We start from the raw sequence: 27,600 nt of genomic DNA on the forward strand, positions 1-27,600 counted from the left end.
CTCAATTAGTGTCTTTATTCGTACTCACTGATTTTTCCCACGGGGAAACTGTTGAAGGGACAGGAGGGGAGGGCTGGGCGGGGGGAGCCATGGCTTGGTTTTCCTCCATCCAGTGAAGGAAGTGACAGAGGAGGGACATAACTAAAGAGAGTGACCAAGGGGACCATCACTACATGGACTGAGATGCATTGTGCAGTGACTTCAGACAACCTGAGTCCTTCCGTCGGGAAATGCAATATCAAAGTGGAAAAGTAAAAAAAAAAAAAAAAGATCCAAAGAAAAGAACAAAGTGCATACAAAGCAAACTGCTAATGAAGGGACGGTTCTAAGGCAGCCAGCAGGGAGAAGGCCAAATGTCTGGGGTGGTCACCCGACCGTGCCCCACTCCCACTGCCCCATGCCAGGTCAGGCTGTCGGGCCACCAGTGCCCTCTCGACATAGTCTCTGTTGGCTCCAAGGGTGCTGTAAAGCCACAGAAGGTTGTGGAAGGAGGAGAGCCTAAAGTGTGGCAGCACCAAGGCAGCCCAAGGCATGGCTGCGTTGAGAATCTCAAGGCATCTCTTTGGGGGTGGCTCTGGAGAGCCGGTGAGATATGGAGGGGTAGGGACACCCAGGAGGGGTACAATCAGCACCTTTACTTGAGCACAGGGCAGAGCCACTCTAGGGTTTCTTAAATTACCAGGTGGGGGTGAGAATGCTGATTAATTACAGAACTGAGGGCTGCCACGCCCACCCGGGTCCTTCCCTGGTGCTCAGGGCCCGGTGTGCAGCAGGTGATGGAGGGGCAGGCCCTGGGGGAGGCGGAGCCAGCTCAGCAGCCCAGCCAATCGGATTTGATGCTTCCGAACTTCACGCTCTTCAGACTTTGGTTCTCCAACTTCAGGTAATAGGCGCCCTTGAAGAAGTAGCTGTGACCTGGAATGAGAAAGAGAAGTCTGTGACCAACCCATCCTCAGACATTATAGCACAGAGAAGGTTCCTGAGAACTTTACAAGTCTGCCTGTCATAGGGAAGATATTTTTAATTTTTAAGTTTTTTTTTTTTTTATGTGGACCATTGCTAAAAGTCTTTCTTGTACTTGTTACAAAACTGCTTCTGTTTTATGTTTTGGTTTTTTGGTCAGGAGGCATGTAGGATCTTAGCTCCCCGACCAGGGATTGAACTTGTACCCGCTGCATTGAAAGGTGAAGTTTTAACCACTGGACTGCAGGGAGGTCCCCAGGAAGAAACTTTTAAATCACAGAAGACCCCTCTGAGGCTGGAGGAAGGAATTAAACTTTCTGAGTCCCTGTTTCTTCATCTTTGAGATATGGATAAAGATACCACCTCTTAGGGGTTATGGTGATGATAAAATGAGATGACATATGCTATTATTAATAGAAATAATAGTACTGTGCTGAGCACAAGCAGCAAGCTGGGCACTTTGCATTCCTAGAGGTGGCAAACCAAGAGACTGCTTTCCCTATCAGGTGGTCCACATATGGGTTTTATTTAATCCACACAAGTTTTCTGTTTTGCTTTGAATAATCTGGAAATTTCATATGAAAATACGGATTTCTCACTTCTTTTCAAAAGAGCTAGAATATCTAATAACACTACTCCCCTTTTCTCTTTTTCGGAGGCTGCACCACGTGGCATGTGGGATCTTAGTTCCCCACCCAGGAATCGAACATGCATCCCCCTGCAGTGGAAGCATGAATTCTTAACTACTGGGTTGCCATCCCTGCTCCCCTTTGCTTGCAGGGCAGAGATCATCAGAAGCAGAGAAGCAGTTGTCCCCAGAAAACAAGCCATGTACTCTCTGATGCTCCACAGACCACATCACTCCCCGCTGTCTGCCTTGCCTGCTTCACTCATTAATGCACCAGCTTGGCCCTTCAGGATTTTGGAATTTCTTACTCCTGACACATATGACCTCATTTACTTCCTTTCAAACCCCTGGCGTACAGGAGGTGCTCAACAGATGTTTCTTTCTGAAGATAATCCTTAACCTGACACCTGGCTGTACCCTGCTTTTTCTTAGACATGTGAGAGGTTTAGTCAGGGCCATGTGCTTAGCATGTGACAGGAGCTCAAAAAGCATCCTTGTGAAATTTCATTGAAATCTCCTCTAAAAAGCCAAACTGGACTCATTTCCAGGGCCCTAGAGACCTCCCAGAAGCCTCCTCAGGAATCTGGTTTCCAAACTCCAAATTCTAGCCCTCAGTGGTTTGGTTGTTTTATGCAGCAAAGGAACAGAGACAAATGGGCTCTCTCTGCCACCTCAGCATCAGGGCCTGACAAAGTTGGTCCTGTCTCAAATGGAGCCATCCTTCTGCTAACGGGAGGTGGTCACAAGGCCTCCTGTGGAACCCAAAAGGGCCTGGATCAAACCCCAGAATGAATCCAGGGCACCAAGCCCAGGTTTCTCGCCCCCGGCAGGCCTCCCCTCCTCCCCGCTCTCTGGCTCCAAGCTCTGCAGCTGTGAGGGGCCTTTCTGGGTCTTACTGCCTGGAGCCGGCTGAGTGAGCAGAGGTCAGGGGTCTGGATGCCTTCCCAGCGCTGGGCTGAAGGGGCCGGTTTGTTTTCCCGGGGCGCCGCCTGCCTCCCCACACAATGAGGGAGTGTGTGCTTGCAAGGAGCGGGGCCCTGGCTGGGGGCAGGGAGTCCTAGAAAGCGGCCAGAGGCCTGGGCAGCTCACCCCCGCCCTGCAGGTCCACCACAGCATCCAGGTTATCAGGGATGGCGTTCCAGGCATCGGCGATGAACTTGGGGAAGCCAGGATCCATTTTCTTCTTCACCTCATTGTATCTGCAAGGAAAATGGCCGTGGTGAACCAATGGGCTTCCCTCAAGGCCAGCCCATCCCCAGCGTGACTGGAGGGTCTGGCTGATGGCTCCTGGGTGAGCCTGGGAGGCCAGCTTTAACCCTTCAGGAAGGCCCCTGACTGGAGCTGAGGGGCAGGGAGTCAGACCTGGTTAAATCCTGATTCCACGACTCACTCATTAGGTGACTTGGGACAGTCCCGTAAAAACAATCTTATAATTACTGCTAACGTTTAAACAGTGTGTTACCCACCTTCCATATACCTTCTCAGTCAATCCTTATGGCAATCCTATGACAGTTACTACCATAATACTCATTTTATATACCAGAGGCTTAAAAAGGGGACCCAGTTTCTAAGTGGGAGTCCAACTCAGGCCTGTCTGGCTCCAGGGTGGCAAACTGCTCTCTGAGCCTCAGTTTTACCATCTGTTAGATGGGCTATATTTAATTATCATATACATGAAATGGAATAACACATGCAAAATGCCTATCATAGTATCTGAGAAATGTTAGTTCCCTTAGAAACTCTGATCTCTGCTGAAGTACAAAGGGCACTGGACTGGGAGCCCAGAGACAAGGCCCATCACTGCTTGGCTTGAAAAAAATGCTGCTGCTTCATCTGTCAAGTGAGTTGGCAGCCCACATCTTGGGCAATGATCTTGGCTAAGACATGAGGTTACAGTACAAGGTGGTGCATGAGCCCAAGCCCTGTGAGTCACAGAGCAACTTCCTGTCATCTCAGGCCCAGCGGCAGCTCCCAGGGCAAGTCGTTATCCCAGGCTCTGCCTTTAATTTGTGTAAATACCTGGAGTATTAGTTGGCATATTCTTTTCCTGGCTAGCAACATCTGTCTTTTTCATTTTAATTTTGGGAGAACTTTTAAAAGGCTGGGGTCATTTTGATTCCACTGCTTCTCCACTTACACTCCATCTATTTATTATTCTGCAAATATTTAATAACCTCCTGCTATGTCGCTGTGGATATTATAATAAACAAAATAAAGTCTTGCCCTCATGGTGCTAATTTTCTAGATAGATCTGTCTTTGAATTTCATTCTGGTGACAGCCCAGTACCAGCCTCATAGCTGATTCTTTTCTTCCCCACAGCCAGCTTGACCACCTCCAATCCCAGATGCCAAAAGCAGCTTTCCCGATGAGCCCCCTTCTACAGGAGTCTTCCCCCTCTGCCCATCACCCTCAGAACTGCCAGAAATGCCTTCCTTAATCCCATCTGTCATGAGACTTCTTGCAAAACCTAACATGCTTCCTTGTGACCTGAGGTACCAAAACCAAGTTTCCCAGCTTGGGAAAATTCCAGCATCCCATCCACATCCCCCCTAACTACATTCTCTGGAGTGACAATGGCTCGGAGCTGTGTGCCCTTGAACTTGCCCTCATTTCTTTCTCACTCTACCCGCAGAAGGCAGGGAGGGCAAGAATTAACTGAGGCTCAGAGAAGTGAACCAATTTGTTTCTAAATTCTTTTCCTCCATGAAGAATACAGCATGGAGGCATCGGAAGATGCTGGCTCAGAACAGGACCATGTGTCTTCACTCTCTGTCCCCAGACCTTCCTCCTACAGAGTTTCCTGCTCACTGGGACACTTTTTGAAAGGTTTCTCTGTGACCCTCTGAGCTTCTCCTCTCTGGTTGTAGAACTGTAGTATAGAGGAGGTGTTCCGAACACAGACATTTGTGTCTGAGATTTTTCAAAGGTATATCCTTGAGGCCACCTGGAAAACACAGCTAATAATAGTGGCTACCTTAAGTGAGAAATACAGGTGAAATGCATAGCCCCGGGATGTGGTACAGGGCCCATCATGGGAACCATCACTATTTTATTTGTACATGTTTATATCTTTTCCCTTCATGATCTTGTAAGTTCCACCAGGCAGAGAACAACTATTTCTTTTTTCCTCCTTTTTTAAAAAAGTTCTGTAATATATTCATTTCTTTGCCATGTGGGATCTTAGTTTCCCGACCAGGGATTGAACCCATGCCCCCTGCATTGGGAGCACAGTCTTAACCAGTGGACCACCAGGGAAGTCTGAGAGAGAGCCTATTGCTTGACCACTATCTTCCAGCACCAAAGTAAATGCCCGGCACATAGGAGATACTGAATGCATTTTTCTGGGCTTAGTGAAAGCTTCTAGAAGCAAGGGCTGACCACTCCCTGAGGTTGCCCAAGCTGGAAGCAGCTCCTTGTCCTGTATCATTCTGGAGCGATTTCTCCTTTTCCAGCAAGGAGGCCTGGGCCTCTGTACTCCACCAGGACCAGTCTCGGGCTCATTAACTACCTCTCCTGGGAAAAAGATCTGTCTCCTTTAGAAACCCCACCCAGAACTTCCAATGGATGTTTCAGTTCTGCTGCTTTTAAGGAAGATGTACAGAGCTTTCCCTGTGGAACAGGCTGTCCATCCCAGATCTAGGCTTTGGCAGGTAGGCTTGCTATTGAAAAGGACTGCTGCTGCTGCTGCTGCTGCGTTGCTTCAGTCACGTCTGACTCTGTGCAACCCCATAGATGGTAGCCCACCAGGTTCCCCCATCCCTGGGATTCTCCAGGCAAGAGTACTGGAGTGGGCTGCCATTTCCTTCTCCAATGCATGAAAGTGAAAAGTGAAAGAGAAGTTGCTCAGTCGTGTCCGACTCTTAGCAACCCCATGGACTGCAGCCCACCTAGAAAGCAGATATCTCTGCCCAAAACCCAGCAAGGTGCCAGCACAGCCTGAGCATCAGTGTGTGTGTGTGTGTACGGACACGTCTGTTCCCATTTGTTTACATTCACAGTGTGTGCTGCAGGATGATTATAAATGTCCTTTCAACACCATGATTCAAAGACACTAGGCCTCTCTGATTCTAAGATCTGGAGATGCAGAGTGACTGCTGTGCCAAGATGCCTTTCCACACAGTATGCGCATGTGCCTGGGAGTGTTCTGGAGCCTGTGGGCAGAGCGCTGTGGTTTCCTGGCTGTTTCCTTTCCTGAGGCTTGAGATATCAATCAGCTTAAGTTGCTAAGTATCTTAGCAATATGTCTGGAATTCCACCCTGACACGGCAGCCGGGGACATAAACAGCTTCTGAATGCAGGGCAACTGGGGGCGGAGGGGGAAGGATGGTGGACTCCAGAGGGAAGCAGAACTGTTCCAGGAGTGGCAAAGGTTCAGATGCAGACACAGGAGGAGCGTGAGAATGCTAGGAGGCAAAGAGGAAGACCACTCCTTCTCCACCGACCCAATAACCCTGAGGGTACAGTGCCGGCAGCCCAGGGTTAGATGGCAAAAGAAGCAGTTAAAATTCTATAATCTGCATAATCAGTGGCCAACACACTTGCCTATAAATAACTTATACAAGTTAGTTCACCTCTTTGGACCTCAGTTTCTTCATCTAGGAAATGGGAAGATTTATAATGAAACTCCTGAGATCCAGGCTGCCTCTCACTAACCCTTCCTGGATATTTGACTCCCTGGCCCTCAGCCCTGACCGTGGTCTCTTAGAATCAGACCCTTCCCTTTACTTTTAAAATTATTTTTTAAAATATTTATTTATTTGGCTGCATTGGGTCTTAGTCACAGCATGCAGGATCTTTTTCAGTCTCAGCAGGCTAGATCTTTAGTTGCAACATTTGAACTCTTAGTCGTGGCTGTGGGATCTAGTTCCCTGACCAGGGATTGAACCTGGGGCCCCTGCATTGGAAGCACAGGGTCTTAGCCACTGGACTCACCAGGGAAGTCCCTAGACCGTTCCCTTAGATGAGCTGGGGCAGAGAGCTACACACTTCCAAACTGGCCTCCTGCCAGCCTGCACCCACAGCCAGGGGACCTGTGGAAGCTGGGCCAGAGGGTGCCGCTGCTTCCAATGAGGCCAGATTTGGATGCTAGCTCCTGTGGGTACCCATCTCAGTTTTCATCCTCTGTTTGCCCTCTGCCATCCCTGCCTTCACCACTCCCATCTCTTGGGACCCCACTACCTCAGGTACAGTGTAGAAAAGTGGAGAATAGCATGTTCTCTGGGAGCCAGAATTCCAGGGTTCAAATCTCAGTCTGCCACTACTTGGCTGTGTGACATTAAGCCAGACACTTAAACTCTCTGAACCCATATCCTCACCTGTAAAATGGGAAGAATAATAATACCCACCTCACACATAGGATCAGAGTAGCAGCTATTATTTTTATTACCCCCTTCTTCAGTGAGTCACCTTAAAATACAAGGCTCCAGACCAGACAGTCATGAGCCCAATCCAAAGACTACTGAGCAGGGAAAGGAGGCCCTAACCTGAACTGTACCAGTAATGTGCCCAAGAATGGTTTGCCCTTTGGTGACTGCTCAGAGGGCCCATAGCCCTGGCGGATTAGAGACCAGAGAGGGAGCGTCCACAGCGCACCAGCCTCTGAACTCAACCCAAGAGGCTCAAGGCCAGTGTCTTCTCTCTGTTGACACGGCTGGCAGCTCAGCTCTCCTTCGCACCACCCTCCCTTACCTCCAGAACTTGTCTCCAGCGAAGATGTACGTTTTCTTGTTCTTGCTCCAGTTAAAGGCAGCATCCACTTTCTGGACATCAGGGGGGAGCCCCAGACTGGTCAGTGGCTTGGGGTACCCTCGCTCCAGGGTACTGGCTGAATAGACCCAGTATTCGTTCCCTGGGGTAGAAGAAGAGGGTGCGTTCGCGGCAAGTGCTCAAGGCTGTTCCTCCCAACACCAATCTGCCAGCGACCCCACTGTGGCCTTTCTCAACGGGTACACGAGTTCTGCTCACTTCTGGATTCAGTGCCCAGAATCGGGGCCTCTATGTAAGGCTTCGCAAATTGGTTATGGAAGGTCCCTGGCCAAGGTGAGCGGGAGTGAGTCCCACCCTGGCTTCACTCATCAAGTCAGAGATTCTAAGTGCCGTGATTGCCATGAAGAGGCACCTTTTTCTAATCTGCACAAAGGTCCCCTGTGAGCCAGCAGCTGCCCTGGTCACTCTGGGATGGAGGAGCTCGGGAGTCCACTGGTGAGCACGCACTCACAGTGTTGTCTGAGCCTTCAGCGTCAAGGAAGCTGTCCCTATGTCCCCATCTCAGCCTTCACCCCCCTAACCACCACAGCTCTTCCTGCATCCCCTCCTAACAGCCTGTTTTTCTGTCTCCCCTCCTGGCTTGTGAGCTCCCTGAGAGCAGGGATTGCAGCCCTGGCACATGGGAGGTGCTCGAATAAAGAGTAAAGGAGCAAGGTTTCCCAAATGTTACCCATATGGCCCTGCTGTTGTTCAGCTGCTAAGTCACATCCAATCTTTTGCGACCTCATGGACTGTAGCCCGCCAGGCTGATCTGTCCATAGGATTTCCCAGCAAGAATACTGGAGTGGGTTGCCATTTCTTTCTCCAGGATATCTTCTCGACCCAGAATCTGCAGGTGGATTCTTTACCACTGAGCCACCTGGGAAGCCCATATGACTCTACCTTGATGATTTTTACCACTTATAGAGACTCTTCATGGGCCTCCCTGGTAGCTCAGTAGTAAAGAATATGTCTGCCAATGCAATGCAGGAGACGCAGATTTGATCCCTGGGTTGGCAAGATCCCCTGGAGAAGGAAATGGCAATTCACTCTTGCTTGGGAAATCCCATAGACAGAGAAGCCTGGCAGGCTACAGTCCATGGGGTTGGAAAGGGTCAGATAGAACTTACCAACTAAACAAGAGTCTCCCAGTACTATTACTTAACTCAACATTCTGCTTTCAAGGAATTCATTTTGAAGTCTATAGAAATAAGTGTGAACATTAAAAATAAAAACAAATCAGTGTTTAAAAAATTCTAACTAAAACTGTCATCTGCCGAAGGCACTAGCATTACGAAGATATTAAAGACAGCAGCACTGAAGTGTCATTTTCCTCTGGAAAAGGAATCAGAAAGATTGAAAAATATGTAAAAGGTTACTGAAATATTCATTCTGTGAGCCAATGCTGGTTGATGCTGGATGTCTGAACCAATCTCCCAGACGATGGTTGAAAGAGTGGATCTGTAACTAAGAGGGAGCACCCACCAGTGTACCGGAATCGTGGTACAGTGCCCCCTGGAGCCGAGGGCCAAGAAAGTCCCCTCCCACAGACCTGCAAAGAACACAGCCTTCTCCTCCTGTGGGTCTTCGTACACAGCATCTATCTTTTCTGGTAGCTCAGGCCAGAATGTGGCTACCAGCAGGGGCCCTGTGGGCTTGTCACGTGGTGTCACTGTTCGCCAGATGAACCTGGGTGGGGGAAGGGGAAACCACACCTTCAGTCCCTCTGTAGCTGTAACCACACATGCCTCCCCCAGCCCACTCAAACATCCCAGGATAATTCCTTGGCTGGGTAGTGGGGAGGCAAGATCAAAGGAAGGGTAGAGAATGACTGGAGAATGAGCAGAATCCCTTCAGCAAGACGCCAGAGCAGAGAAGCAACCACTTTGCTCCCCCTCCTGCTCCCTCCTCCAGGAAGCCTTCCCTAACTACCTCTCTCTCCATACTATGCTCTCCCACCTCTGAGTCTCTCAAAACTGGCAACACCAAGTGCCTGTTACAGTAGTTTGATTGTTTGGGTTTTTTTTAAGTGTTTTATCTTTCCTGCCAGATCAGAAGTCAATTGAGGCAGGAGCTGATGGCACTCAAAAGCATTTCCCGAATTGAAATGATGGATTCACGCACTTTGGCAGGAGTAATAAAAGTGTGTGTGCATGCTCAGTTGCTCAGTCATATCTGACTCTTTGCAAGCCCATGGACTGTAGCCTGCCAGGCACTTCTGTCCATGGAATTTTCCAGGCAAGAATACTGGAGCAGGTTGCCATTTCCTCCTCCAGGAGTAATAAAGAGCCATCATTTATTAAGGGCCTATTAAGTGCCAAGCACTTCATGTGGCTTGTAAAATGTCAACCTTACAATATTATAAAATAATATGCAGTCTTGGTGGTCTACCCAACACCTATTATTTATTTCCCTATAATCTTTCCTCACAAAATCCCCATACTTATGGTCCCTCCTTTCCTATAGATGGATCCAGTCCCCATTCTGATGAGTTTAAGCTACCCATTCTCAAAGCGAGATCGCCAGACCAACACGTGGGACTCATTTGAAATGCAAATTATTGGGCTCCACTTAGGACCCATGAATCATACCCTCTGGGCTTGGGGCCCGGTAATCTGTGACTTAAGAATCCTTCCAGCTGATTCTAATGTGTGCCAAAGTTTGAGGACCACTGATCTAACCCTATCAGAGTTTAGCATTCCTCGGCAACTATTATAGATTCAGCAGTGGCCGTATGTCCTATGTTGGCACAATAAGACTGAAGACATACACTTGTATTTCACATCTGGAGATCTCTCTCTCTCTCAGTCTCTCTTCTGCTGCATGTGGGCAAGGACGTTTATAGCCCCAGTTGCCATTGGTAGTCATCGTGTGACCCCAAGGGACTCAGCCTTAGGACGAAGTCACTGCCAAGGATGGTAGTGGACAAAGAAATCACTAAATCCGTGACCCTCTTTCTGCCCCCGGAGGCAGCCCTACCCCTGGACTTTGTACCACGTGGGAATAATTTCTTTCCATTGTTCAAGTTGGTTTGAGTTGGGATTCTTTGTTACTTGCGACCAAAACATCCTGATACAGGAAAACACCACGATCCTTACTTGGCAAATGACGCTCAGAGAGATGGTCGAATTGCCAGGATTCAAATCTTGATCTGACTCCAAAGTTGGAGTTGAATTATCCTTCAATACTGCCTTTCTAGTCCCCCACAATGTCCAGCACCAATTTCTGCATATGGTCAGTGTTTAAATACTTACTGATCAATTCAAGGAGCCCATTAAACACTCATCAACTTCCTTTTGAAAGGAAGTGGGATGTGTCAGACCAGGGATGGCTCCGACCTGGGTCTAGGCACCACACCCTTTCCCAGCTCTGTACTCAGGCCCACCAGTGCGGTCAAGGTCTCCTTAGGGAGAAGTGCAGCAGATCAAGGGTGGTGCTGGAGCGTGGGTTCCCTGGGCTCACCTCTTCCTCAACCCTGAAATGAGCGCTGCAGGACATACTGAGATCTGTTGTTACATGTCCTGGTTTGGGCATTCGTGGACTGATGGACCTGACTTCTCTTTGCATTATGGGTCTCATCCCTCTCTGGCATCTGCCCCACTCCTCCCATCCCCCATCCAGTACCTAGCCCAGTGCCTGGAGCAGAGGCCCTCTTCACAAGAGTTTTTGGAACATCTTCAGCCTCACCAGGCTCTCCTGGGATAAGCCAGTAACTTTCGCATCTCTCCAGCCTTGCTCTCGCAATTCCCTTGTCTCAACCACGCTCTCGCCCTGCCAGCCCCATCATGTCCACCTGCATCTGCTTCTCCTCTAATGTTCCCGCTTGGGTACCACTTCACCGTGGAGCCTTCCTGGACTCAGATGTGTCCACACAGTGTTGTGCTAATATCTCTGCAGTCACATCTCTTTCATCCTGCCATGATGGTCCTCTCTGCCTCTGTTCCCTAAACCAGACGAGAGGCGCTCAAACTTTAATGTGCATCAGAATCATTGGGGAAATTTTTTTTTCCCTCTTTTTGGCTGTGCCTTGCAGCTTGTGGGATCTTAGTTCCCTGACAAGGGGGTGAACTTCACCGTTGGCAGTGAAAGCACAGAGTTCTAACCATTGGATAACCAGGGAATTCTCATGGGGAAATTTTTTTAAATGCACATGCCTGGGACCCATTCCCAGAGATTTCAGTCAGAGAGCCTGAGGGTAGGGGCAGAAACTTTTAACCCTCACACTCTAAGTGATTTTTGTTGGGGAGATTCATTGACCTTTTTTTGAGAACACTAATCTAGGTATTGGGCTTTCCTGGTGGCTCAGCAGTAAAGAACCCACCTGCCAATGCAGGGGACATGGGTTCAATCCCTGGGTGGGGCAGATCCCCTGGAGAAGGAAATGGCAACCCACTGTAGTATTCTTGCCTTGGACATGCCATGGACAGAGGAACCTGGTGAGTTATGGTCCATGGGGTAGCAAAAGAATCAGACATGACTTAGTGACTAAACAACAATCCAGGCATTAAGCAGCCCCGCTGCCCACAGCAGAAAACACCTCACCCCCAGATCCCAAAGCTTAGCAAAGGATTTGGCAAAGTAGAAGCCAAGTAATTATTTATCAATAAGAACAGCTAGTATGATTGAACACACTTAGTCTGTGTCAGGCATTGTTCTAAGCACTAAGCTCATCTAATCCTTAAACAGCCCTATGAGATAGGTGGGAATATTAATCCCATTTTAGAGATGAGTAATTTGAGGTAAAAACATACACAATTAACTTGCCTATAATCATGCACCAGGTTAGTAGCAGGTCCAGGATTCTAACCTAAGCAATCTGGCTCCAGAACCATTCTCTCAACTATTATGCTCTATGGATGGACAGATGATGAATGACTTGATGACGCACATGAATACATAACGATGATGGATGGACAGACAATGGATGGATGGGTGGATACTGGATGATAGATGCGTGATGGAGAGGTAGAAGAATGGAAGGATGGATGGATGATGGCTTTAATGTAGTTGTAGATTTGTTGCCTGCCTCTAGGACTGCTAGGTGAATCACAGCCCTGGTGGATTGAGTGGGGGCCTTTATTTATAGCCTGAAGGGCACAACCTCTCTGCCTGTGGTGACTTGTTCCCCGTACATAGAACATTTGAGGTCAAGGCCATTCCAGGAGAAGGTCTATAGTAGATGGAATCACTGCTCCTAATTCTTCCCTCCATCCCTGTTTTAGAAATCTACATCCATGCATGATGTCACATGATTATGCAGTACCATCCCCTAGAGTGTGTACTGGGCTTGGCCACGTGATTCTCGTCACTGAGAATACTTCACTGAAGTATTCTCAAATATGCTCAGAGTGGAGGCCTTAAATGTATTTGTGTGGTCTGATCTGGCCTCTTGTGCTCCTGCCATCTTTAACGAGTAGCCGCTAACCCCAGGAGAAGGAGTGACACGCAGACCATCCCTGCATACTGCAGCCCGAAGCCAAGACACCGAGGAGACCCACAGGCTAGCAGACAGCACAGGAAGTGCCTGTTGTGGTAGCACCAAAATCTGTCGGACATGCAGCAAAAATAGGTTTCATACCGGCCATTCTGTGAAGCCCCCAATGGGGTCCCTGAGCAAGAGATGGCAGCACGAGAATAAGGGAGACAGGGCGGAGGGCAAGGAAGCCAGTTCCGACACTCACCGGTCCTTGAAGAAGAAGATCTCCCCACGGATCTGAGAGATGCCGTCGAAGACGATATCCTGTTTGCAGAGCTCAGGAGTGACGGGGCCCAGGGTTGGGGTGGGGCCGGTGCCAGTATCAATGTCAGGGGAGGCCCCTGGGGGAAGACACCCAACCTCAGACTCTCCCCAGCCCCAGGGGATCTCCCCGACAGGCTGAGCCCCGAGATCGGCCCACCCAACCTGCTAATGGTCAGAAGAATAGTATTCTGGCCTCAGGTGTCAGCCCAGGGAAGACAGGGGGATGAGGCCTGGACTTGGAAAGGAGACTGAACAGAAACCAGAAGCTTGTGGTCCTTCACCTTGTATAAACGTTCTTCCCTGACATCCTCTGAATCAGTCCCTTCTATCCCTAAGAGATAGGCATCGTCTTTACTCCCATTTTACAGATGAGGAAATTGAGACCCAGACAAGTTTTGTAAATGACCTGCCCAAGAATTTAAACCCAAAGCCCAGGTTTCTGAGCCCACAAGAGAGTCAGAGTGTCAGAGGGGAGCCCGTGTGGCCAGCACTGGGGGTGTGGCAGGCACCTCCTTCACTCCTAAGGCTAACCAGCTGCAGTTTAGAGGTGAGGAAACTGAGTCCAGAGAGATAAAGACGGCTCCATCCCTTGAAGCTGGTGGGTGGCAGAGGCGACGCTCGAACCCAGAGCCACTCACTCTACTGCAGTTCTTTCCCAAGTCCTGTGCTCCCCACACTTTGTCACTCCAGAACCATTTTCACGATTTCAGCCTTGTCTAAGTACCACCAGTACTATTATATGTTGATTTATTTTAAAAAATGGAGTCTCTTTGTAAACTCTGTCCTCATTGTAAGCATTAATATACATAAGTCAGTGGTTCCAGGTACTAGCTGTACTGATCCTATTACAAGTTAGAATAAAATAATTGTTTGGAGAACTAGAAGATTTGTACTCCTATATCATTAAGGTCACTCCAGGTGGGGAATTTCTACCCTGTATTTAGCTATTAATACTTCTCCTGGATTCTAAACTTCACTTGGATGTGTAAACCTCATTGACCTTGGGGCCAGAAGGTTACCTTTCTCAGACCTCCCTCAGCTGACTTACCTAGAAAACGGAGAGCCCATTTCTGCCCCACCCGCCTCGCGGCGTGGCTCTAGGGAGCCAAGCGAGGCTCAGACACTGGTGTTATTTGGAAAGGAAAGGGCTGTTCGAGGGCCCACTTGGAGTGATGCTCCAATATCCCCAGACCAGGTCAACACTCCTGCCCTTGTCTCCTGCAGTCCCAGATCTGGTTGGTTCCACCCCCTGGTACCCTACCCTCAGTGACATGACCTCCCCAAGCCCCTGCCCCAGGGACCTCAAACTGAGGCTTACCGTAGAGTTCTTGGATGCCCTGGATGTCATCATGGGACAGGCGGAAGTTCTTAGTATAGGTATAAATGGGTGCCATCAGGGCCCCAGGGTCCTGCGAGTGCTCCAGCCCCATTGCATGGCCAAACTCATGGGCTGCCACCAGGAACAGGCTGTACCCTGAGGGCCATAGGGAGGGGAGTGGGGCAGAAGGACAGGGAGAGAGATAAGAGAGAAAGTCAGACCAGGGGATTTCCCTGGTGGTCCAGTGGTTAAGACTCTGGGCTTCCAACATGGGGGGCAGGGGTTTGATCCCTGATTGGGGAACTAAAATACTACATGTGACTCGGTGTAGCCAAAAAAAAAAAGTAGTAGTAGTCAGGCCTGGTTCCGACAATGGTGACATTTGAGGACGTCTCCATGGTAGGGTTCAGAGCATAGAAGTGGCACATATTGATGTTTTCTTCTTCCGAGAATTCTGGGGTTAGCAGACCATACCTTTTACTTTCAATTAGAGTCAACCCAGGTCCTCTCAGCCCTTTCCAAGTGGACTGCACATGTGCTATAGAAAGGAGCACGCAGCATTGCAAATCCTTTACTTAAAGGCCCATTTGCTTAAAAATCCCATTTCCTGGCTCTTCGTTTTCTCTATAAAGAACAAGGGCAAAACCTGCTCTGCAGAGTCTCCAAAGAGGAAACCCCTGGGTCCACCATTTCTTCCCCAGGGGAAGCAGTAAAAAGATGCTCACTTGGAGTGGTTGCCCAGGCTCAAGGCAGACAGTGGGCAAACCCGATCGCTGCACTCGATTGTGTGTTGAACTGTGTCCCTGCAAAGACACGTTCAGGTCCTAACCTCACATACCTGTGGCTGTGACTTTATTTGGAAATATTGTCTTTGCAGATAAATTAAGCTATAAGTTAAAATGAAGCCATACTGCAGGAGGGTGGCCCCTTAATCTAGTGTGACCCATGTCCTTAGAAGATACATCCAGACGTACATGGCCAAATAACAACAGAGGCAGATATTGGAGTGATACAGTCTCTAATGAAAATGTGGCCTAACCCACACCTTGATTTTAGACTTCCAGATGACTCCAGAAGTACACAGGAATAAATGTCTGTTGTTTTAAGCCATCTGGTTATGGCGGCCCAAGGACACTAATACAGGCTTCCCTGGTGGCTCAGTGGTAAAGAATCCATCTGTCAATTCGGGAGATGCAGGTTTGATCCCTGGGTGGGGAAGATCCCCTGGAGAAGGGAATGCCTGGGAAATCCCATGGACAGAGGAGCCTGGCGGGCTACAGTTCATGGGGTCACAAAAGAGTCGGACACAACTTAGCGACTGCACAACAGCAATAGGACACTAATACACTGCCCCCTCCCCCAACCAAGTACACTATACGTGCTCTGGATCCTTAAACCACTCCGGCAGGTGGAAAACCCCACTTTTAGATAGAGGCTGGAGCAGAGCAGGTAAAATCAGGGTACGTCTTAGCATGGCACTTGGGGGAGGATAAAAAAACTCCCTTGGCCAGCCTCTGTCAGCTGGCATTCTCCAAGTTTCATCTCAGTAAGAGTAAAAAAGAAAAGAAGCTTAAAAAGAGGCTGCCCTAATACTGGCTGGCCCAAGCCCAGTATTCTTACCTGGTCACCTGGGGCCTTGAACCCAGTGACACTGGGCCCTGCAGCCTAGAGTGACTCCCCGGTGTCCCCAAGGATCCTGTTCACTGCAGTGACCACACAGTAAGGTCACAGTCTGTCTCCTAGTCACTCCCTCCCTCAAGCCTGTGAGCCCTGGAGGGCAAAGCTGTCCCTGGCAGCTGTGTTTTCAGCACCCAATACTGACAAGGACCCCTCCATTCACAACCTGGCAAAGGATGGTGCCCATGGGGGCAGGGAGGGCCGTGAGGGCTTCCCCATTCTGCATGGAGGGTGGGGAGAGCAAGGATGAGGCGCCTACTGTATTCCTCTCTTCTGCCCACCCAACCCCCTGAAGGCAGCTCTCTGCTGGAGTGGGAATGTCTCGCAGGAGAATCATCTCTCTGGAGCAGGGTTCCCTGCACGCAGCCCTGAGATGTTTGGGGGTGTGACAGACCCACATGGAGGTGTAAAGAGGTGGGAGGGGAAAGCAGCATCTTCTGGGGAAAACTGACTCCCACCCAGGAACTGGGATGGATCGGGTCTTATTTTGGAGGCCACCTCTTTGCCCAGAAAAGCGGGGCTAAGCAGGCAAGCGGTCCGCACCAGGAAGGGGCAGCGTTACTGCTGAGTGGGAGAGTCCGCAGTAGAGATGCCGAGATGCCAGTAGGTGGCATAGGCACCTACTTATATCACGGTAGGCGGGTGTCTAGGAGGCGGTGCCTATGGCTGAGGTGGGTGGGGACTCTGGACGGTTTCGAGGGCGGGGCCGGATGTGCGGCTTCTCTGACCTCAAGCCAGGGCTCCTCATACCTTGGTCCGGGCAGAAGCCCCACTTGCGGTCATCATCGTAGTTGGAGGTGGTCGCACACCACAGCTTCCCATCACTGCGGCCAGCGCTGGTGCAGCTCTCGTGCTTGTTGCCCAGGAAGGTGAAGGGAAAGACACATGGCGCACCTTCCGAGTTCCCGCCCACAGTGGACATGGCTGTGGGATCAGGGACACGGGTCAGCGGGAAGCAGGGGCTCTGAGGCCACCACCAGGAGCAACGACAGGACGTGGACGTTAACAAGCCAGACTTACTCAGTGCTCGCTCAGTCCGGGCCACTGGGTCAGGGGCTTTATACACATCTCACATCCTGGCCCCCCTTAAACAACCCTGTGTGGTAGGAACCCTGGATTACCTCCTGTTGCATAGATGGGAAGACTGGAGCTCAGAGAGATTAAGAAACTTGCCTAGGCAGTGCTGCTAAGAAGTGGCAGGGCTGGGATGCAGACCCAGGCAGCCAGACTCCAGAGCTTTTTAAATTAGCTTTCCATGGGTGGGGCCGTATGGGGGGCGGGCAGAGGGAGCTGGGCAGAGCTGAGAGTGCCTACACCCCTTCCAAGACCGGGAGCTCCATCACACATGGGCCAGTGGGAGGCTTACTTGTGTCCTCTGCAGAGAGCAGGGACTTGGCAAATATCTGTTGAAGGAAGGAAGGAAGGGTGGGAGGAAGGAAGGGAAGGAAGGAGGGAAGGAGTTCTTATTGAAAAACAAAGATCAAAGGAGATACAGGCTAAGACAAACAGAGGCAGGGAAGAGAGACTCTGGGATGAGGGGGAGGAAGAAACAAAGACCAGGGAGGCTGGGAGAGTGCAGATCACTCTGAGGGAGTCCTGGGCGGGCCTGAACTTAGGCATCACCAGCCAATTCAGCTGAACTGGCCCTGGGTGCCCAACGTCTGTCCTGACTGTGGTGTCCGTGCTGGGCCAGCCGCTGAGTGTCCTGATTAGCAGCCCTTGTCCTGGGGAAACGGGGTGGGGAGGGCGCTCCCGTGGGTCTGCCATCGGAGGGTGGGGAGAGGCACGACACCCACCAGTCTCCGGGCAGAAGCCGTACTTCTTGTCGCGGTCGTAGTCCTCCGTGGTGCCACACCAGCGGTAGCCGTCCGTTCGGCCCTCCGTGGTGCAGCTGTCGTAAGACGTGCCCTGGAAGCGGAACGGGAACTTGCAGGGTTGTCCGTCGGCGTTGCCACCCATGGTGAACAGGGCTGGAGTGCAGGAGAGAGGGGGAGGGTGCGAATATGAGCATCCACTGGGCACCTGTGTGGGTTCAGAGCGGGCTGCCCACCTGCCCACTCACACCAGGGAAGTCATAGCATTGGTAAAATATTAAAAAAAAACTAAACAAAACTATACTGGTTGGTAAACTGTTGCTTCTCTGAACTTCTGGGGGTAAATACTCCTTCCTCCCTTGCCAGCCCCATCCTTTTCCTTGGACCTTATGGATCGCACCCCTTTGCCCCAGCAATAAAACAGTTAACCCCTGCACACAGTGGGGGCCTCCAGAGCCCTACCCCAGCCCCAGGGTCACCGTCTACTCTGCCTGATTGATGCCCGCATCCCTGCAGATTGCTAAATATATCATCCAAGGTGGGCAGGATGGCAATATCTCTCCGTTTGACAGAGAGGGAAACTGAGGTTTGAAGAAAGCTGGCTGCAGAACTACTCATGGTCACCTAGATGGATGAGGGTTGTAACTGAGAACTATGAAACACACTGATCTCCATCTCTCCCTTCCTCTCTGTCATTCACGCTTGCGCACACAGAGAAAACTGCACCTCCTTTCAACCCCAGGCGTTTTCCCAGATGCTGTGGTCCCTGCAGGAGGGAGAGGAGAGGGAGCGCGGGAGGGGGAGGTGGTATCTTTCCGAACCTTTAATACACACTCCAGGCTCCCACTCTGACCGCCCCAAGACATGGGCCATGACTGGAGGGTTCAGGGGAGACAGTGGGATTAAGAGTCTGGGCTTGTCTGTCTTGGGTTCTCCCCCTGCTGCCCCGCACCCTCATCACCCGAAGCTACAGAATGGTGTGCCTTTGGATTTGCCAACTAGCAAAACCACAAGTGCGTAACAAGGACCATCTGTGAACGACGGCGCCAGAGGTGACCTCACCAGCCCCCGTTAACTCCACCATGGCCAGAATCAAGGCCAGTCCCTGGCCACCCCGACAAGTCTCAGGGCCCCTTCCCCTCACTGCTCCCCTCTCCCCAACCCGGTGACCTTCTCCTGGAACGCCAGAAACAAAGGGGCTGATGGAGAAGACAAGTTGCCTTGGTGGCCTTGAAATGGGAAAGGCGAAGTGTTAACCTCGATGGAGACCAGTCTCCACCTTTGGCCTCCCATCAGCAGCTTTTCTACCACCCAGGAAGCCCCCATCTCCTCCCAGATCCTGCCCCCAAAGGGATGGAGAGAAGCAGACACTGACTCAGCAGTCAGGAGGGGCTGAGTAACCAGAACCTCTGCCCCAAGACCCAAACACGTGCATGTCGTGCGTGCTTACATCTGGCTAAGGACCGAGTCAGTGGTTAATGTCCAGAACAGGGAAAAGCCCTTCCTCAACTTATGAATTACAGCTGTTTCCCTTCTATTATCAAGACATTCTGTTCTAAACACAGGGGTTGACACATGGAAGGTTAACACCATCCAAATCCCTACTGGGAAATGCAAGATACGTTAAATATTTTTGGTTCTAAATATTTCTGACTTATTAATGGCCGATGCCTTGAACTTTACTTAATAAAAAGTATTGCATGAGTTTTGGGTACTAAAAGCATTAACTAGCTCTTTGTTTCTTTCCTTCTGTCAACAGGGCTGGTACTTAGGGTTCAGTTGCAATAAAGTCAGAAAGATTCACAAACGTGTAAAATTACAGCTAAGAAGACAGAGGTATCTATAGATCAAGGAGTCTTTATGGACTAGTAAAGAAAAAAGTATTTTAAAAGGTTTTGGACTTTTTCACATTTTCTCCACATCTCCTCAGTTTTCAACCTCCTGAATAATTAAACATGATGACTTGATAAGATTATAAGGTTATATATGCTGTCCTTTCATGATTTCTGATTATGAAGTATGTCAAGGATAAATTAAAAAGAATTGAGTGTATATGTCAATACCCTTACCCTTTTAAAAAAAATTTCCCTCTACACTGTTTCAAAATATCTAGAGCTTATGTCTCAAGCACTGACAAAAACACACACATAAATACTAGGTCAAACTTGATGCCTTTGCCAAGACTCAGAGATGCAGCCACAAGCAAAGACAGATGGAGACCAATAAAGGCAGATGAAACAGCCCCCAGACAGTCACACAGAGTCAGCATCAGAACCAGAAGCAATGTCTGAAATCCCCCAGGTCGGTGTCCCCAAGCCAGGTTGGGTATTGGCCTCAGTACCAATCCTATTAGGCTTCTGATTCATCCCAAGGTTCTCCTCAACCTTTGAACCTCCAATTCTGCTAGAGGGTAGAAAGTAGTTCTCAAGAGACCCATTGGGCATTTTAATCATTCTAAGTTCATTTTAATGTATGTTGAAAAAAATAATTAGCACATCAAACGAATGAGTTCAAAAATATTGCTAATGGTGAAGCTTAAAAGAGGAATCAATTTAATGAAAGTATTAAGTGAATAATGGAACAGATGAGAAGAGCACAGTGATGGCTCAAACAGGGATGTGGGGGCTGAAGGAAGTGGAGGGGACACTGGCTGATTGGCAGTGCCAGGCCTGGGGAGTGTGGAGGTCGGGAAGGTCAAGGCCCGAAGCCAGGAGGACACTCACCTTCGTGGGGGCAGAAGCCATACTTGCCGTCCTTGTCAAAGTTGTACGTGGTGGAACACCAGAGGAAGCCATCGCTGCGGCCTGTGTCTGTGCAGCTGGTATACTCCTTGCCGTTGAACAGGAAGGGGAACTTGCAATATTCCCCATCAGCATTCCCATACTTCACACGGACCACTGAGGAGCCACACAGGGTGGAGACCAGGATTGTGACTCATTGGGGTATGTGACCTCCCGCACCCTCCCATCTGAGCATATGGAGGGGTCTACAGTTGCCAGGGAAGCCACAATCTTTGTTGCTAGGTGACAGGGAGGCATGCAGAAAATCGGCGAGGAGGCTCAGGCATGTAGATGGTCATATTCTTACCTTGTCCTTCTCCCAGGGTCCACAGCTCATCGTCGTCGAAGTGGGAATCTCCCCCAACTCCAGGGCCCGGGGCGAAGGCATGAGCCAGGAGCCCATCTTTGCCATCAAAAGGGTACCCATCTCCATGCTCTGAAACACACTGGATCTCAGCTTCTAGCTACCCCACTGGGGGCTGAACCAGCCATATCTCATCCATGGTCGGGGCCCTTCAGCCCATCTACCCTCTGACCCCTTCCCTCGCCCTGTTGGGTTACCCAGGACTGAGGACACAGTGAGCCAGTAGACTGTTGCTGACTTGACTGTCAGCATCCTATGATCTACACTACTCCCTCAAGTCTACACAGCCCTCAGAATCTCTACCACCAACCTTCATTGTCTACACTACTGCTGATGACACTATACCTACCCACACACCTACACTGCCACACCAGTCTCCTAGCCACCACCCTCGTTGTCCCCAGGGTCTATACCAACTACCTTCACATCCTCTCTTAGCCGTATCACCTCCCTTCAAGTCATATTGTTCCCAACGGCCACAACGCTAACACTCATAACCACTTTGCCACCCAGGGCCATACCATCTTCCCACATACCTGCACTGTCTCCTGTGCTACTTCCCCTCATCACATTCCACTCACAGTGTCTACACTGCTTACCTTCATGTCTACCGCGTTCCCATCCCCAACCCACATGGTGCCCTAGACCCCAGCGTCCATTCTGCTCACTCTCAGGTCTACCCTGGTCCATTGTATCTGACCCACTTTCATATTAAGAGTTCCTCAGCGTCTACGAGTGTCATCCAACAGAACTCCTTGCTGTGATGGAATGTTCTTTGTCCAACTTATTAGCCTTATGTGACTACAGGGCACTTGGAATTTGACTAGTATGACCAAGAAACTGAATTTTAAATTTTATTAGTTGTAACTAATTTAAGAGTAAGTAGCCTTGACGATCCAGGGGCTTTCATACTGGACAGTGTGGGGAGACCATCTGCTTTTGGTTTCACACCACCTCCAGGGAGTCAGATCATCCACTTCTTATCAACGTGCCTTTCCAATGTCTGCTCCAGTCCATACCACTCTAGTGTCTGCATCTTCTGCCCTCCTAGCTAAGCTGGAAAGGAGACCCCCCCCACCCCTGTGCCTCTCTAATATCCAGATATGCCCTTTGTCTCTACACTGACCCCCCCTCCGCAGCTCTTCTGCCTACCCCAGCGGCCGAAGTTGATCATGATGTCAGCCTCTCCATCATGGATCCGAGAAAACCGTAGCGGGGTCACATCGCTCCAGACTCGGAAGGCACGAGCGAAGGCATCATCCACTGTCTGCGGGTCCAGATCAGGCGTGTAGCCAATGATCCTGGAGGTAACAAAAGTGCATGTGAGTGTGTGCAGGTGTGCAAAGGCATGTGAGTATGCCTAGGCGTACAAGTGTGCATGTATGTGTGCAAGGGTGTGTATATGTGATTGTGTGTGAGTGTGCAACGGTGGGTGCGTGTGCACAGGTGTGTGAATGTGTGCATACATGTGACAGATATGTGTCTGCATGAGTGTGTGCATGAGTTTGGATGCACACGCAGGCATGTGTGTACATGTTAAGTAGAGCTTCCTAGGAGAAGAGCCCACCAGAGCTCCTTGAAGTCCTGCGGAGCCTTAGATCAACCCATATGGATAGGAATGTAAACAGTGCATTCCAGAACCCAGCAGAGATGTCATCCCTGGAGTGCAGCATGAGCCCTACAGAACAGAGCTCTCAGCCCAATTAACAACCAATTACAACAACTCTATACCATAAAACCCAATTATCAATAGCAACCAATCATCAAGTCCTCATTACCCACTCAATAACCTCATTTAATAATGACAATGACTAGCATTGATTATGGGCTTCTGTGGTGGCTCAGATGGTAAAGAATCTGCCTGTAATGCAAGAGACCCGAGTTTGAGCCCTAGTGTGGGAAGATCCTCTAGAGAAGGGAATGGTTACCCCCTCTCACTATGTGCTGGATGCTGTGAAACCCCTTTATATACACGATTGACTTCCCAACCAACCCATAAGTAAGGTTCAGTTTTAATTCTGTTTTGTAGAGTGGAAAGCCAAGGGTCGGCACTGAAAAGGATGTAGTTCAATGCCCCACAGCCAGGAAGGGTGAGATTCAAATCTTGGTCCGTTTGACTCCATTCCTAAGAACTTTGAACGCAAACTCCTTAGGATGCCAAGTCCTCTCAAGATCCCTCCTGGGTCCCCGGAGAGGGGAGAAGACAACGCCCAATGAGACACAGTGTCCCTTGGACCAGGGCCCGCCCTGCCTCCCACAGCCCAGCCTTGGCACCTGTATGTGATCTGATTCTTGTCCCACTTGGGCTTTCGGGGGAAGAAGTTGTAGTTGGCCACGTCAGGGTTGCCGCAGCGTGGCTTCCGCATGGTCTCAATGGTGCTCTGGTCCAGTTCACCTGTCTGGGGTAACCCGAAGAACTTCTGCATCTTCTTCAGGGTGTCCTTCAGCACAAACAAGTTACAGCTCTCCTTGGGGCAGCCGTAGAAGGTGTTTAGGTATTGCTGGAAGAAATAAGGACCCCGGCACAAACAGCCATGTTAGGATGGTATAGTACTAGCCAAAGGAATCAGCAACCCCAGGGCACTGGGTAGCGTCCCAGGTTCCCAAACCACTAGCTAAGTGACATACACACTCCCAGATGGCCCCACACTCCCATTAGCTGAGTGATATACAAACTGTAGATAATGTGGTTTGGGAGTACATGTTGGGTGCCCACTATATGCCCAGGTACTGATGTCAGCATGTCAACTCATTTGATGCTCACTGCAGGGACTTCCCTGGTGGCCCAATGGATAAGACTCTTTGCTTCCACTACAGGGGGCATGGGCTTGATCCCTGGTCCAGGAACTAAGATCCCCCCAATGCTGCGCAGTGTGGCAAAACAAAACAAAACTGCTCATAGCCTCTATCATGTAGACATTATGAGTATCTCCATCATACAGAAGAAGAAACGAAAGCACAGAGAGGTTAAGAAACTTGCCTAAGATCACCAGCTCTTAAATGGCAGAACTGAATTGGGACCCAAGTAACTGGCTCCAGAGCCCAGGCTTAGAACTGTTACCTCTCTACCACCTCTCTTTACCTCCATTATCTCTTTTAATCCACCAAAACGCTGATGACATAGGGATTATTTCCCTCACTTTTCTTATAAGGGCTGGGTACCATGGGCTCCATCAAGAGACAGACCTGGGTTCAAATCCTGAATCTGCCATTTTCCCAAAGAAAACAGCCCTGTCCCTCAGGGACTGTGCAGCTGGCTCAGCCCAAATGGAGGCCAAAACCAAACAGTCCCTTGCAGGGGGTCAGAGACCAATCAGTTCATCCATTTATTTCACAAATACTTTTTGATACCTACCAGGTGCCAAGCCCAGTGTTAGGGCTGAAGGTCAAGTGGTGAGCATGACAGATGTTTCTAATCTCAGTCTCTAGGGTTCTAAGCCCAGTATAGGGAGGCTGACGGATCACAAATAAGTGAAAAATTAAATATGTGATAGGAATGGTGGGGAGAGCCAGGAGACCTTATTAATGGGGCCCTCGACTCGATGGAGGTGGGTTTGAGTGAACTCTGGGAGTTGGTGATGGACAGGGAGGCCTGGCGTGCTGTGATTCATGGGGTCGCAAAGAGTCGGACACGGCTGAGCGACTGAACTGAACCTTGTTTAGGAAGGTAGTTAAGAAAGAGGAAAGAAAGGGTATAATAATAATATTAATAATAAATGATAATAATAACATACAATGACTAACACTTATTGAGTGCTTTCTATGTCCCAGGTACCCTTCAAAGTGTCTAAGATTACCTCTCCTTTATTTTCCTTTATTTATTTTTTGTGGTCATGCCACGAGGCACACAGGATCTTAGTTCTTCCACCTGGGATCCAACGGTGCCCTCTGCAGTGTAAGTATAAAGTCCTAATCACTGAACCACTAGGGAATTTCCTAAGATTATCTCTCCTTTAACCCCAAGAGAGGTACCCTTATTACCCTCAGTTTGCAGGAGAAGCTCAGAGAGAAGTCACTTGCCCAAGATTTACTAGGCCAGTTGGTTACTGCACCCCCCTGATTTGAACTCAGGAGGTCTAAGTTCAAAGTTCAGTTTTTCAAGTCCCCCACTGTGCATCTCTGGGCAACATGGACCTCCATACGTTGTAGAAGGTGTGGGGACCCAGGTAGCTTTGTGACTGATGCTCCAAAGCTCCACCTTCACCCTCAACCACAGCCCCATCATTATGCAGACCAGCTCCATTTGTCCAAAAAAGGCAGAGACCTGGATGCTGGAAAAGGGACAGGGGTGGTGTCATAGCTTGAGAAGGAGTTCCCCGGGTGATCCGGTGACCAAGGGCGTGACGATCCTGTCCTGGACAGTTTGGGGAGAATGAGGGCCTTCTAAGGCGGTTGACTTAGCGACTAAACGACAACAGCAAAGGGTGGTTGAAGCAATTAACAGGGCAGATGTGCGCTGGAAGGAACGTGTTGAGGGGTGCAGACCCAGCCCGGGGTGCTTGCAGGGGGAGGGGGAGTGCCCTGCCGCTGCCCCCACCCCTGCTTGTGCAACCTCTTGGCGGGGATGCCCCTAGCGCCAGGTCCGCGCGCTCGCTTGCTCTCAAAACATCTGAGCCGTAGCTCGGAACCCCGCCAGGAGGGAGGGCTCCCTGGCTGCTCTCCCACCCTGAGCCGGGCTCAGTCCGCCCCCGCCCCACGCGCCGGGGCCCTCGTGCTGCCCCTCCCTCCGCCCTGCTGGCCAGTTCTCTCCCTCCGTCGTCGGACTCCTTTGGAGAAGTTCGAGGAAACTTTCTGAGGTCCAACCCTTGACCCTCGTTGACCAACTTGTTCATTGAGCCACTGAGAAAAGATGCGCTGGTCGTTTCCCATCGGCCCCAAATACTTGCCAAAAGGACCCCCGAGAGGTTGGTCCAAGGGACCCTCTCCAGATGTGTGCAGAATGTTCCCAGTCATTGGCCAAAGTTCTGCTTTGCCCAGAGCTCCCACCCTCACGTGTGCAAAGTTTTATCCAGATTGTGTATCAAAGACGCCCTCTTTCCTAAGAGGGGACCCCTAACCAGGGGTTTCAAGGATCCTCCACTGTTTGCAAAAGAGACCCCTTCAGGCTTTTTGCCAAAGTCCTCCCAGGACGCTGGCCAACTGGCTTTGTCAGCCAACCTCCAAGATGTGTCCAAGAGCTGTTTACAAAGCCGCCCCCCTGTTGCCAAATCCCAGATCCTGGACAATGTCCTTGTTATTTGCAAAAGGCGCCCATTCCAGAGGTTTGCCATAGGACCTCGGTTCCCGACCCTGCTGGTGGCGCGCCCCCGCTCTGGGTCCTGAAAGTTGCCAAGCTGTTTATCAAAGGCCTTCTCCTCTTACCGCAGCCCCACCGCCCCCTCCTTCGGCGGTCCAGAGACCACCCCGCGCGGTTTACTGAAGCCCCTCCCCCACGCCGTAAGCCCACCGTGGGCTGGGGGGAGGGGTGGCCCTTCCTCCCGCTCCAAAGTTTCTCTAAACTTGGTTGGATGAGGCTAGCGTCGCAACTCACCACAGCCAACTCTTTGTCCGTTTTGGGGGCCACATCGCCAGGAAATTTGATGATGGGCGACGGCGCGGCGGCGGCGCGGCCCAGCAGGCAGCCCAGGACGCAGAGCGCCCGCAGAGGGGCGGCCAGCGCGCCCCGGGACACTCGCGCCTCGGTCATTGCGCTCCCGGGCTCCGCGCGTCGCCCGGGGGTGGCTGGCTCGGTGCGTGTGGCCGCGTCGCCGCCTGGCTGGCGCCTGCTCCCCCGCGCGGCGCGGCGCTCCGAGGGGCTATTCGACTCGGTCTCCTCGGCTTTGCCCGGCTCAGCAGCGCATGGCCCGGCCCCCAGCCCGCTCCGCCGCCGCCTGCTCTCGCCCGGTCCTGGCAAAGCCTTTTTATGTTTAAAGCTCCAGATGCGTAGCCTCCAGCCACCGCCGGAGGAAGTCTGGATGCAGCGGAAACAAGGGAGGGCAGCCGCCAGATGTGGCCGGCTGGGCTGGGAGGGCGCTGGCAGGGCTGCGGCGGGTGGGGTGGGGGGGCGCTCGGGCCCGCCCCTCTCCGCCCCATTCCCCCTGTTGCCCTCCTCTTCTCTCCTTTCTTTCCCTTCCTCTGCCTCCTCCCCCTCAGCTAGCTGCTTTGGGCCTCTGTGAGCACCATCAGTGCGCGACCTCCCAACCTCTATACTCCCCATGGGGGCGCAAAACCTAAGAACCCCCGCGGAGAAACATCCGGCGCGACCACTCTAGACTCTCGACGTCCTGGGGAGCAGGACGGCCTGCACTCCAGGGGCGTGGGTCAGAGATGGGGAAGAACGGTCAAAAAGAGATGATCAGCTTACCTACAGATCATCAGAGAAAGAGCATTTAGATCATTAGAGATGGAAGGGGAGAGATGAGAGAGATGGAAAGGCACAGAGACGGAAACAAAGTGAAGGGTCCCTCCTCCTGCCCTCCTTCCCTCCTTTCCTTCCTTCTCGCCTCCCCCCCCTTCCTTCTCTCTTCCCCTCCTTTCCTTCCTTCTGTGAATGTTTAAGCATTTACTTGGCCTCAGGCATAATGCTAGGCG

The 27,600-nt window shown here is 50.8% G+C and overlaps 1 protein-coding gene across 1 annotated transcript; it reads right to left on the reverse strand.

Annotated features, from left to right (window-relative positions):
- MMP2 (matrix metallopeptidase 2) lies at positions 1 to 27,030 on the reverse strand. The gene is made up of 13 exons (XM_055412752.2): positions 26,561 to 27,030; positions 23,305 to 23,531; positions 22,183 to 22,331; positions 20,974 to 21,102; positions 20,610 to 20,783; positions 17,869 to 18,042; positions 16,823 to 16,996; positions 14,396 to 14,551; positions 13,019 to 13,154; positions 8,890 to 9,026; positions 7,281 to 7,440; positions 2,681 to 2,790; positions 1 to 915 (listed from the first exon to the last, which is right to left on the reverse strand). Exons 1-13 carry the CDS (start codon positions 26,714 to 26,716, stop codon positions 812 to 814), a joined length of 1,986 nt encoding a protein of 661 aa, XP_055268727.1. The 5' UTR covers positions 26,717 to 27,030; the 3' UTR covers positions 1 to 811.
- Positions 27,031 to 27,600: the final 570 nt, after the last annotated feature.

This window comes from Moschus berezovskii, chromosome 22, assembly GCF_049115385.1.
Source record: "Moschus berezovskii isolate FMDL1 chromosome 22, NW_MosBer_1.0, whole genome shotgun sequence".
NCBI lineage: Eukaryota > Metazoa > Chordata > Mammalia > Artiodactyla > Moschidae > Moschus > Moschus berezovskii.